The sequence below is a fragment of the Oxyura jamaicensis genome, chromosome 7, assembly GCF_011077185.1.
Source record: "Oxyura jamaicensis isolate SHBP4307 breed ruddy duck chromosome 7, BPBGC_Ojam_1.0, whole genome shotgun sequence".
Taxonomy (NCBI): domain Eukaryota; kingdom Metazoa; phylum Chordata; class Aves; order Anseriformes; family Anatidae; genus Oxyura; species Oxyura jamaicensis.
In genome coordinates, this window is record NC_048899.1 from 20,906,028 (window position 1) to 20,920,167 (window position 14,140).

The window sequence follows — 14,140 nt, forward strand, 5'->3', positions numbered from 1 at the left end:
GGCTGATATTCTTCAAGTAACAGCCTGAGGTTTCCTCTCTCTCTCTCTTCTCCCTCTTCCTCTCCTCTCTTTCCTTTTTTTTTCTTTCCCAGCCAACTTTACAGAAAAGTTGGTTAGCAAAACCATTTGGCTGATATTCTTCAAGTAACAGCCTGAGGCTGACAGCACAGAAAATTTCATCACAAATTATTAAAAATTGGGGTAGCTGTAGCTGTAAGAGCAGAAAACTACATCTCATAATGGAAAACACCTGTGTGCCATTTACAATAAACAGTATATATTCAGCACATGCATTATGTGTATGCACATAAATATCTGAGTATGCATATATATGCATATGTGTTGATGTATTCATATATTTTAGAGTGTTTGGTTCTCAGTATTAATATCAACTTTTATATACTTTAGTGTAGCTTTCACTTTCAATTTAATTATCCTAGGACAAAAAGCACTGCTAGTGCATATAAACATTTTCATCTGCAAAACTAGTGAACAAATTCAGAATCATCTGAAACCAGCTTTAACATATCAAGACATGAAGATTCATACAGAGACAGGGTTCAAGAAAGCTTAGTGCAAGTTGTCTTTTTTTTTCCACAGTTAGCACTCATTTTATTTATTCATGAATGCTGTTAATAAATTATGTAGCAAGGGAGAAGAACATTCCATTAAGCAGCTCCTACTGTAATTAAAAGATGAATTACCAACAACCACTGATTTATTTTTCTCATTTGTAAGAGGATATCTTTGGGTAACTGTGTCCCTGGTGAATATTTGCTTTGAATTGCCTAATGACCAAGAGGTAGATGTGTGTGCAAAAGACTGCTACTAGTCATGTTCACACCATACCTCTAGAGCTTCCCCAAGCTGTTACCTCTGTCTTCTAGTTGTACAGGATTGCTTATGTTGTTCCAACACTATTGAGACTGTTATGAAGAGGGTAGGCAAGTTCTGATCAGTTGGAATCCCTAGGAGTCTAAAGGATGAAGAAAGGAAGAAAAATAAATGACTTTTCAGCTTTGTCCTAAGTAGAAGATGGATTAAACGACAAATACCTGGAGATCCTTGATAGAATACTCTCCAGAACACTCATGGGTCCACACTAATTCAACCTGCATTTTTTTCCTCAAAACTGCCAGCCTTGCTTATGTCTCCTACACATCTTTTCCTCAGTCCTGCTCCATTAAACTAAAATTTACCCTGTACTTCAGGTCCCCTAATAAGCAACTTCCCCAGATGGTCACACTGATACAGTTGAAGAAAAAAAAATGATGATTCTTACTCTACAGCATTGTAACTCTTCTTCAAAAAGCCAAGAACTTCCCTATATTGGAACTTCAGTTTTAATGCTTTTTTTTTTTTTTTTTTTTTTTTTTTCTCTTTAAATCTTTTGCAGTCTTTGCTAAGCATCCGTGGTTCCCTGTTCTCACCAAGGCGCAACAGCAAAACAAGCATTTTCAGTTTCAGAGGTCGTGCAAAGGATATAGGATCAGAAAATGACTTTGCTGATGATGAACACAGTACCCTTGAAGACAATGAAAGCAGAAGAGATTCTCTCTTTGTTCCAAATCGGCATGGAGAACGGCGCAACAGTAATATTAGTCAGGCTAGCATTTCATCCAGAATGATACCAGCCCTTCCAGCTAATGGGAAGATGCACAGCACTGTAGATTGCAATGGAGTAGTTTCCTTGGTTGGTGGACCTTCAACACTAACTTCACCTACTGGACAGCTTCTACCAGAGGTAATTATAAGTAAACCAGCAATTACTACAGTTTGGTTCAGACACAGAATTTTTCTTACTGTTCACCTCTGCATGCCTTATAATTTCTTACATCTGTGAGAAATAACTTGCAATAGTTTTTAATTAACAGGACTATGTCAAGCTCCTATGTCTGACCCTCACTGCAGTATTATATTTTCCTTGCCCTCAGCAAGAGATCTGCACATAGAGAGCAAAAAATATAAAACAAATTTGACAATTTGTACATAGTTTGCCTCAACATCAAAGGGAGGTTATATATTTCATATATAACTAAGAATATAACTTAGAAATATGTATAGGAAAACACCCATAAAATGCAACAGAATGCAGTTACTACTCCCATGATAGTTAGAAAGATAGTTAGAAATTTCCCTTATTTCAAAGAAACTTTTGTACTAATTTTCATGAGAAATGTACAATTGCTATGTATCTTTGCAGCTACATTACATTTCAGGACAAAATTACTTCTATAAGCTAAGTTGTTCTTTTAAAGTTTCAAAAAAAGGCAAGCTTTTTCATACAAAATATTTTAATATGGATTCAGTATGGGATTTTGGTGGCTGTAATAGCACTGTATTTAATCTGAAAAAATATTTCTTTTATAAATAAGTATGTAGATTTCATTATGACTATCACACATTTCTTTTTGTTTTGATTTCTCTCCTATCTTGATATAGAGTTTCATACCATAAATTTAATCAAATTAGCTTAAAGATTATAAATACATAGTTCTATATCAGAAATACATTCACTTTAAGAAGATTTAGTCATTTAAGTCAAGAGCCTTCACTAAAGAAATACTAATAAGTACTCCAAAATGGCTTTTCATCTTCACCCTACAATAATCTTGAAATCCCTTGAGTTCTGCAAGCTTTATTCTTCTTCTTCTGGATGGGGACAGAATAACGAAAAAAACCTGAGTGGTCTGTGTGATAGACAGAATTGGTGGTTAAGCAAGAACCAAGATTTAGGAACTTTTAAACACTGTTCCTGTGGTCCACACTGCAGAAGCAAAGCAAAGCAACTGTAAGAACACCTACATGCTACAGAGTAGTGATGTTTTTGTCACTTTTAAATTGGAACCGGCAAAACAAACAACAACAACAACAACAAAACAGCTTTCAACTCTGATCACTTTTTCACAAAAGAATAATAACAATCACGAGCAAAAAGATACCTAGCAAAAGTCTTGTTCACTCAGTCACTTAAATGAGAACCATCTTTGCTTTCACATTGGTTTGGTAATGTGTCCTGCTGTTGATTATTTGTAGCATCAGATAAAATTTCCACCAAGTTCCTCAATAAGAAATTCCTACAAGGACAGAAATCTTCATTGTGTAAGAAAGGCCTAACATGCTACGCAGAGCTGATATTAATTGTCACTACACATATATGCAGTAAATATTTTTAATCGGCTGTTGAAGAGGATGGTTTAATTCCTCAGTATTTCATTTACAGGGCACCACTACAGAAACAGAAATAAGAAAAAGAAGACTGAGTTCTTATCAAATTTCCATGGAAATGCTGGAAGATTCTGCTGCGAGACAAAGAGCAATGAGTATAGCCAGTATACTGACAAATACAATGGAAGGTATTTGATGCATTCAAATAAACAGTTCATTAAATTTCTGTTAACTACACACATACACTGTTGGAATTGATTTGCTTATTTAATCAAAATTGAGTTTCCTTATAATTCATATATATGCTATAAAAATTCTTTTTATAAGATGAAAGAATAAGCAGATGAATCCAGTATAATTTCCTATAGGGGAAGTTGCAGATATCCTACTACTCATATTCTAAAAGGACAAGAAATTCCTAAGAAAATTTAGTGTTCCTAATGTTACTTTAAGCCCAAATTTAAATGTAAACATTTTAAGTGAGTTCTGAAGTACTTTGTCTCACACATAAACAAATAGATCCCAAAGTACTTTTAGTCAGAAATACAAGACTTACATTTTTCTTTGAAACTATTCACAAGCCATTCTTACAAACATGTACCTTCCTGAATATACCTTCCTATTTTAGTGCAAGCGTGAACTGTTGGGACCTCCTTGATTCTCAGTTTGCAAAGTCTTGGTCCTACTCCCAGGTAGCAAGGATATCTCGATATCTCCTTGAAAGGTATTTTCCTCTAGCTGAATAGAGCTTGCTTTTCCATTCTTCTGGCCATAAAAATAAATAAATAAATAAATAAATAAATAATGTACATGTAAACTATATTGTCCTGATACCCATCTCCTGCCCACATCTGGTTTCTATTATTCCAGAAGCTGCTGAGTGCAAGCAATGTGATATTCCATGTCAACTCAGAGTCCAATGTGAAGCCATTGTCCAATGCCAGTCCCGTCCCACTTCTCAGTGTTCCGTTACATTTTCAGAACTATGATTGTTCCAGCTAATCCTCATATTCTTTCGGAAACACTATCTTTGTTATGGTTTATAAAGACAGAAGACTTTCACTACATACTGATACCCCTTTCTGCCTTTGATGTCGTGGGAGCACTTGTTAATTTCAATGACTTTGAGAGCTGTGGCAATTGAACTTTTAACTTCTCATACTTTCATCCATATAGGACAATATTAAAGGTTAGTCACTGGTCCTCAGGGTGCAGGGTTTAACACTGAATCCTCATTAGCAAATACTCTAAAACAGCATGTTAGCTATTCTAGAAAACTACCTGTGAACTCAATGATGGTAGAGACCTTCCTCTGTTCTAAAGGTTGTCTGAAAATTGGAAAAATTCAGGTTTAGGTTGATATCACTATGCTGGAATTTCACTGAAAGTATGTGAAAGTTATGGCAATTTCTTATGTATTTTGTAGTCTAAGTACTTCTCACTGAAATTTCTTTCTTCTGGGCTTTCATCAAGCATTGGCCATCACTATTGCTATTAACTCAATAGAAGATACTGTTGTTTTGTAACTTTGATAATATTGACAGTGAAATGGAAGAAAAAAAAGTTTGAAAAGTTTATAGTTGAGAACGGAGCTGTTCCACCAATACTAATATTGTTCTATTTCTGAATTGATAGACATACTGCAAATATATGACATTTTAAAATAGGAAGATAGACATTATTTATATTAATAATATTGATATAATTAAACAGTGCTAAGTACGTGCACTGAAAGAGTCATATAAATATTATAGTTGTGGTTCAGTGTAGTAGCAAGAACAATACTTTTAGTAGCTCGAATCAAAATATGTATGCATGTTATATACTTAACACAAAAATGTTGTAGTTTATGAAGCTTATACAAGCTTCAACGTGTCCATTGATGGGGGCATAATGTTAACTTTTACAATCCAAAACTAAATTATCTGTCATAAGCAAGTTAGCTAGCCTAAACTAGATTTCTTGATTCTCCATGCTGCCATTGGAAAATAACAGATGTTTCCCTCTTAAGAGAGGCATCTGAGATGATTCACTCTTTAGAGATAACTGCCACTGTCCATTGATTGTAGAGAAGTTTAGATAGATGGTTTGTTTAACTTCAAGATGGCTACACTTATGTGATGGAAATTCCAGTTGGTGTGAGCTGTTTATTTGAATGATTTAATCTTTTTACATATTTTAAATAAGAGCTTCCAGTGATTCAGAGGTTATAATTGAAGTATTTTTTTTTCTATTTTTTTTTTCAGAGCTTGAAGAATCCAGACAGAAATGTCCCCCATGCTGGTACAGATTTGCAAATACTTTCTTGATCTGGGATTGCTGGAGTCCATGGTTAAAAGTAAAACATGTTGTCAATTTAGTAGTGATGGATCCATTTGTCGATCTTGCTATAACTATTTGCATTGTTTTAAACACCTTGTTTATGGCCATGGAACATTACCCAATGACAGAACAGTTTAGCAGTGTCCTTTCTGTGGGCAACTTGGTAAGTTTATATTTGTCATACAGTTCTTGGTGTAAAAGTACCCTTTCCTAAAAGAAGAAATGTGTAAATGCATTGCATTGGTCTGGTCTTAAATTTATTCCACTTTTTTTTTTTTTTTTTTTTTTTTTTAATAATCAGTTTAGAAACTGTATTTATGATTTTCCTAGACAAATTGAGTTTACTGGTGCCTTCAACTTTCATGAATCTATTTTGTAACTACTGTAATGAAATAACTGAATATGTTTGGAAATGTAGTCTTTATCTGTCAGTTTTCCTGAGGTCTGCTTTGGGATTTGTCTTTGGAGGATGATATTCCCTTACAGAAAATATTTTTTTTCTGTAAGAAATTGATGAAATATTCAGATTTCAGAATTTCTCTCTGATTTTTTTTTTTTTCAGTTATACTACAGTGAAAGTGCTTTTCCAAGAAAGGCATTAGTATGACTTATTAGCAGTAAGTCATTGCCACTCTAGGTAACTAAAAATACTTTATAAGCAAGAAGATTATTATTTATTTTATACTAAAAATTACCTTGCATTTGTAAGTCTATTAGTGATGTGATTCCTGGTTTTAACCTGATCTGGAGATTTAATTTAATTCAGTTACTTTTCATAGCAGATACCTAAATGTGGTATCCAACTTAAATGTTATTGTTTGTTTCTCTATATTTGCTTCTGATGCTCAGGAAACAGAGGAATGAACCTTGCAAGTGTTGGTTTCTAGAGAGGACTCTAGAGAGGACTTAATTTTTGCCAGCTCACATAACTACCAATAGTTTACACAGGAGAGGTCTGGATTGACTCCCACAGCATGCAGTCCTGAAAACACAAACCAACAGAGTCTTTTGAACTAATCACACCAAAAAGAATAGTTTTGAAAAGTCTGGTAACATTTAAATGGAGTAGTAATGGATTTCTCAATCAGAGTATGTTTTAAAGGCTAAATAATTTCCTTATATTTACTGGTAATACATACTCCTATGACTTTTTCAAAAAAATAGAACAAAAAATAAACTTACTGCCTATGTGTTCTTGTATAAATTACAGTTTCCTTTCTCCTGGACAAATATTTAATCACTGGCATAATCTTATGTTGATCATAGATTATCTAATATTGCATTTTAATGCATTGGTCATCATACTAATGTTAGAATGATCTCTCTCTACCCATTTACGCTTACGAAGTTTTGTGCCTTTTCCTCTTTTTTTTTTTTCTTTTTTTTTTTTTCAACTCAAAGCTAGCAACAATCATATTTTTTAACTACCTTTGTAACAATCCAGTATCCCAGTATCCTTAGTTAGGACTATATATATGCAGTAAATATGGTTCTTGCTGATTTCAATTATGTTCACTGTTCCTCACTGTATTAATCTATTAACCTTAGTTTTGTAATTTGCATTCAAAATGTGTTAATTTACTGTTCACTGGTGACATCACAGTCTGAGGATAAATTAAAGATGACAAATATGATTGGGCCTTTGTGTAACATTTTAACAAGAAAGCAATAGTTCTAAAATGCAGTGATTCCTTTTGATAATATTCATTCAGTATACAGTATTTTGATAATTCATTCGGTATACAAAACTCCTAAGTAATTACAAAAAAAATTGAGTTTAGTTCTGCTAAAATGCCCCATTTCCGTGTATTTGAGGATGCAGTTATGCTCAAGAGAAAAATTTGTTTGTGGATGGCATAGGTGTGGAGGAAAAGATTTTTAAATGAAATGCTTTTGTTAATTATTTTTTCAATTATTTTAACAAATATTATTACAGTTTTGTTAAGAATTATCTTTATTGCATTCTCTTTACTACACATAGAAAAACCTGTTACATGGTTCTGATTATACAGTAATACCTCTCATATCTTAATTTAATAGTCTAGTGTTTCTCACTGACAACAGTGAATGTTTCCACAGCATTATGTACCATCCCCTAATATTCTTAAAATAAAAGCTAATCATGATTCTAGTAGTTATGTTCACACACACAGTGTATGTAAAAACTTAGCTTTGCTTCCATAAAACTTGCTGTGGAAAGACTGAGAACAATCTGGAAAAAGAACTATCAGAAGGCAATTGCAGGGCACATCAGCTTACTTTAGTAGACGGTGGATCACATAGGATATCCTTTGAGTGTTGTGCAGAGTATTCATATGTTTCTAGTGGTTTTGCATTATGCCCCCAGCTTCTTTATTACACTGCACAAACCACTGATCACTACTCATTGCAAGCAAGATGCTGGGTTAAATTCTGGACTTTCAAAAACAGGAACATTAATCATTTCACACTTGGCACTTCCAGGTATTTCAAATAACATTACCACCATATAATTCTTTTCATGCAAGGAAATAGCTATCACACAGGATCATATGTATTCTTGGATGTTCTATATCCTTACAAAATCCCAGTTCAAGAAATTCCAGCTTTCCCACTCTATTCCGCCCATACACTTTGATCTAAAAAGAGAGACCTTAGAGAGCCTGACCTCAGAGAGTCACTTCTGTTTAGACCATGAGAAAGGACACACATTACTGTCATCTTGTTTTATTTTACTGGGATTATCCTCTAGAAACAAGCCTAAAAACACTGGATCATAGCAGACCAGCTTCTGGATGATAAAACATTTTAATTGATGAACTAGAGCTGAGCTGCTCACTGGCGAATAATTTTTTAGAGGTTTATCTTCTGCCCTCCTATATCTGTCCTTATTTGGTTATTTGCTTTTAATTACCAGTTTTCAGTGCAGAAATACTTAGATGCTATTTAGAAGTAACAATCACCTGTTTTATATAGTAACAGGTATAAGGAACAGGTAAGAGAATTCAAGCTGGATTACAAAAATGTGCATAGATATATATGTTTCTCATAACAAATCAACTAATTAATTTTTGTTTTAGGTATTCACTGGGATATTCACAGCAGAAATGGTATTAAAGATAATTGCTATGGACCCTTATTATTATTTCCAAGAAGGCTGGAATATTTTTGATGGTATTATCGTAAGCCTTAGTTTAATGGAACTTGGCCTTGCAAATGTTGAAGGATTATCAGTCCTTCGGTCATTCAGATTGGTAAATAACTTGATAATTAAATATTTGCATGCAATTGTGTCACTCAAAAAGTTGTGCTGATGTATGTATTAATTACCAGTATTGTAAGGACATATTTAGTAATTAAATGGCTCACACGTTTATTCATAAATGCCTAATTTACAAATTGTATACATACAAGTTTCAAGCGTTTGTCTTATTGATATTGATTGATATCAAATTATCCTATCAATATCCAATTGTACTGATATCCTTTGCCATCATAAGACACTTTTGAAATTTTTAAATTTTTCCTTATACTGATTAAGATTCATCAGAGCTGAATAACTTAAAATACATACATCTTGGTACCAGCATAAAGAATCCTTAAATTTTTAGTCTTCCTGTTGTGAACATTACTTTGTGTTTCCCATAAAGCCACTAAGTATATCCTCACTTCAGAACATTTATTTTAATGGGCACTGAGAATAAACATTTAGTAACACCATTAGATATAATAAAGTCCTAACAGTGTGACTTTTGGATAAGAATACTTAAATTGAAATATTGTTTAGCTTCTACTAGAAATACCTCTTTTAAAGCAACTAATTTATAGCTATTTTTTTTCTGGAGGCACAACAGTCATGATTTAAAAGTCTGTGTTACTAATATTTATTACATTACCTGAAAATCTGTTATTTCTGAATACATAGAGCAGGCAGTAATTACTTGGTTTACTAGCACCAGTTGCCATGGTACCCAACTTCACATACCATAGTTTGGTCACTGAATATTATTATTAAATCAGTGAGTATGATCTGAATGGACATCTCAATACCAACATCAAATTGTTAAATTAAATATTGTCCTCTATGTGAGCCTGTAAGACCTAATGTAGTGCTGAGGGAAGCATAGGACTAAGCCAGCAAGGAGGGATTAGTAGGGGTAACAAAGAAAGTACAAACTTTTGTATGTTATTTGATGTCATAATCATCTGTGAGTGGATGTTTAAAAATACTGAAAGGTGGTATAAACACAAAATACATTCATTTTCTGCATGTGTTGCTAAGGTGAAATGCTGGACACTACGATTTAGGGAAGTACCAAACTCCATGCCCCCTGCTTTCCATTAAAATAATATTGTTCTTTGCGAAGAAAAAATTAGTTTACAGAAACATGTTTTGATAAACATCTTACATCTAGCTTCTCTGTGTTCACATGTGATTATCTAGAATGCATCTGTATACAAGTTAGAAGAATAAACTGCCACCCACAAGAGAATTTTTAGGCATGGGTATTAGTCTTATTTCTTTCTAGAATGATTTTAGAAGCAATAAAATTATTAATGTTGGTTTTCAAATGTTCCCATTTGGCTTCTGATACATAATATAACATAAGAAATGAAGACTGTACTCCATATTTCAGTACAGCATAGTGTAGACATCACTAAGTAGAAGCTCTCCAAAAAACAAAAACTCTGGAAAACTCTCAGGAAGGATAACTACTATACCTGTGAATGACCTTAGGAGTTTGGCCTAAAGTGTTTGGCACAAAATGTCAGGAACAGCAGGGAAAGCTATTGGCTCTCCTGTGTGACATCTCAGACAAGTGAATCTCAATTCATCTATAGAGTTTGCTGAACTGAATCCTCAGGAAAACCTTCTTAGTGCAAAGTAGGAATGCAAGCATTTTCAAGGAGAATCAGATATGCTAATAGGACCAAGCACTCTACAGCACTTCATGCTTATAGGACTTTTTAGAAAATGACGTAAAAATGCTACAGTCTGTGAAAATAATGTAAGGCAGAAATTATGCATTCACCATGTACTGTATTATATTCTTCTCAAGGATTATACAACTATTAGATTTTCCTAAAAAATGGTCAACTTAAATTGCGAGCTGTCTCCATAGATTCTAAATTTATAGGACATTGATAAACAACAGCCGAAGAAAGTATGTTTAACTAACATCATAAAAGATGTTTTTTGCAAATCAGTACTTTCATAAAGAATGGCACATTCAGAACTGCAGTATAACTAACACTAATGATTCCTCTGCGTTTTTGTTTTTCAGCTTCGAGTTTTCAAGTTGGCAAAATCTTGGCCAACTCTAAATATGCTCATTAAGATTATTGGCAACTCAGTGGGGGCTTTGGGGAATTTGACCCTGGTGCTGGCCATCATTGTGTTCATTTTCGCTGTGGTTGGAATGCAGCTGTTTGGGAAAAGCTACAAGGAATGTGTCTGCAAGATCTCCAGTGACTGTGTGCTTCCACGCTGGCACATGCATGACTTTTTCCACTCTTTCTTGATTGTGTTCCGAGTGCTGTGTGGAGAATGGATAGAAACGATGTGGGACTGCATGGAGGTTGCTGGCCAAACCATGTGCCTTATTGTTTTCATGCTGGTCATGGTGATTGGAAACCTAGTGGTAGGTGATAAACACTTTTGAATTCTGATGGAAAAACATATATAGCTTACAGCTGAGAAAAGAGAATATTTGTTGTGCTTCTGTTTGGAAGGAAAATAAAAAAAGAAAAAGAAAGAAACATCTACATGCGCTAGATTTTTGGTGAAAAGGATGTTTCCCTTCTCCACCATTTCACTTATTTCCATACATTGAAGTACACTTACTATAGCATCAGGAATTTAGAAATACACCAAAATTTCCACAAAATACCCTATTAAGGGAGTGTTAAGGATAATTTAAATATGCTGTTGAAATTCAGATGGCATCTAAACTACTCTTTAAGTAATAAAGATTATGCTGTACCAGCTCATGGCCAGCTTCCTATTTGGAGATTAATAATAATAATAATAATAAAAATCTAATGGAATTTCTTACACTCATTACAGATAATTCTGGCACTAATTATATGACTCAATGAAAATAAAGTATAATGTAGTTCTTATAATAGTGAATCTTTAACTTAAGTATTTAACTTTTAGTCCTGCTTAGAGGTAAAAATCAAAACCCAAATATCTGCAGACTGATTGGGCTTCCATGCTAAAAACGGGGTTGAAAGTTTTGAATTCAAAATTATAGAATAAATTTTATAGAAAAAAATTAATTCAAGCTTAAAAGTTAACATGTCAAAGGTTCAGTTGATATACTACTGTGAAAACTTCTCAGAAACCAGGATAATTTATTTTAAATTTTCTTTTACTATTAATATCTACAGTTCATCCTGAGATGCCTAGAAATTATATTTCATTGCTCATCAAAATTATATTTTAGTGATTGATTTTAATGTTTTATTTTTTCTTATAAAATAGAATTTTATAAATTCTAAAAAAATATAAAAATGTTTATGTCTTGGTTGTTTATACAACCTTGCAATCTTAACAGAAGCTCAGCAGAAATGTGCAGAGACTGAGGAAGTTATTTATGATCAGTAACCTGCTCCACTATTTTTTCAGCATTAATTTCTGCATGTAAGTACTGTTTCAGGTTTATATTGTCTCCTCTTCCTTCCAAATACTTATTTACTTCCAGGGTGAGATTTTTTTTTATTTTTTTATTTTTTTGGGGGGGGAAGGGGGGAAGGGCCTGGAATTGTGAAAGTCTGCAGAATTAAATATTGCACAGAGTAAAAATGAAAGCTCTTACACATTTCTTTAAGGGGAAGTTTATCTCAGATAGGATTTGAGGGTTTTATGGCTGGTCACAGTTTTACTTTTATAGTATCTTGAAATTACACCAGTATGACAGAGAACAAAGTTTAAATCCAGCATTCTTCTTTGGTGGAAGAAAGTTGACTAGGACATAGGCTGCCATTTTGCCATGTGATGACAATGTCTGACGCCTCATGGCCTCCACTTAGTCCAAACATAGGAAAGACTGCATTGCAGACTTTTAAAAAATTTACGAACCCATCCCATCAAATAGTGCAATTTTATACCAGATTGTTGTATCTGGTTGTATCAGACTGCAAGTATGAAATGATTCATTGCTTATAAGCTGTAGAGCAATAGCTACTGTTTATAGGAGATGACATTAAAACAACAATAATGATGTTTGAATTTTGATTCAATGAAGTTCTCAGTCAAAATTTTCATTAAATCACTTTAAAATATTACTTTTATCCTGTTATGACAAGGTTTATAGAATTTAAGAGACAAGCCCAGAATTAACAGAAATTCACAGTCTTATGGTATAATCTTTCAAATAGTAGTTAGAAAGTATAAATAGGTTAGTATAGCATTAACTGATGTTAGGTTTCTAAAATATCTGTATCATAGAAATTTATAGAATCTAACTTTATAGTATAATGCTTGATGCTTATTCAATTCTACTTGAATTCCAGGTGATTCCACTACAATATTTAGACAATATTTACAATATTTTAGTTTTTCAAACCTCTGATGGAATATCTATAGCTAGAATTTTTGTAACTTTTTTGTTACTATTATATACAAAAATGCTACTTCAAAAAAGAAAATCAAAAAGTCAAAAATGTTTAGGTATTAGCTAGTGTGTTTTCATCTTGAATGAATATTGTCAAAAATGTTTAGGTATTAGCTAGTGTGTTTTCATCTTGAATGAATATTGTCCAAAACCAGTAAGGAGAGGTTTTGTAATGTGAGGTACTATATGGTTGTCTAAAATTAGTGAATGTTGTTCTTCAAAACTATGTGTGCTTTTTGACAGTATCCTATAAAAATACAAACTTCTTATATGTATTTATTTACTATATAGCTGTATTCTCTCATCTTTTAGGTATTGAACCTGTTTCTGGCCTTGCTGCTGAGCTCGTTTAGTTCAGACAACCTTGCTGCTACCGATGATGATAATGAAATGAACAACCTCCAGATTGCTGTGGCAAGAATTCAGAAGGGAATAGATTATATTAAAAAAAAGATACAGGAGTTCATCCAAAAAGCCTTTGTTAGAAAACAGAAAGCTTTGGAAGAAATCAAAGCACTTGAAGAGCTAAACAACAAGAAGGACAGCTGCATTTCCAATCACACTGCTGTTGAAATAAGCAAAGATCTGAATTATCTTAAGGATGGAAATGGAACCACCAGTGGTGTAGGCACAGGCAGCAGTGTGGAAAAATATGCAATTGATGAAAATGATTACATGTCATTCATAAACAACCCAGGCCTCACTGTGACAGTACCAATTGCTGTTGGAGAATCGGACTTTGAAAATTTAAATACAGAAGAATTTAGCAGTGAATCTGATATGGAAGAAAGCAAACAGGTAGGAGATTTTGCTTCTTAACCGTTACATTTCAGCCATTTACATGTCTGTCAATTTCATACTTAGAGTTGTTTAAAATGCTGCCTTATCCTTGTGTATATATTTTATGCTTTATTATTTTAAGTATATATAATTAAAGGAAATAAATCTGCTATGTGAAAGTGCACTAGGGGTTCTAGACTTTATATTTTTAATACTTCATTTATTAGTATTTGGAAGACGTATAATTTTAAGTATGGTTATTTCTGTCACAG

At 33.2% G+C, this 14,140-nt stretch overlaps 1 protein-coding gene across 8 annotated transcripts in view; it reads left to right on the forward strand.

Annotated features, from left to right (window-relative positions):
* Positions 1–14,140, forward strand: part of LOC118169754 (sodium channel protein type 2 subunit alpha-like) — a 76,224-nt gene that overhangs the window by 33,244 nt on the left and 28,840 nt on the right. For all 8 annotated transcript variants that reach the window (XM_035331326.1, XM_035331331.1, XM_035331325.1 and 5 more), the window contains 6 exons: positions 1,397–1,744; positions 3,224–3,356; positions 5,415–5,653; positions 8,550–8,723; positions 10,755–11,111; positions 13,401–13,886. In XM_035331326.1, the coding sequence (XP_035187217.1) occupies positions 1,397–1,744; positions 3,224–3,356; positions 5,415–5,653; positions 8,550–8,723; positions 10,755–11,111; positions 13,401–13,886 (1,737 nt within the window). The remainder of the gene's footprint in view (positions 1–1,396; positions 1,745–3,223; positions 3,357–5,414; positions 5,654–8,549; positions 8,724–10,754; positions 11,112–13,400; positions 13,887–14,140) is intronic.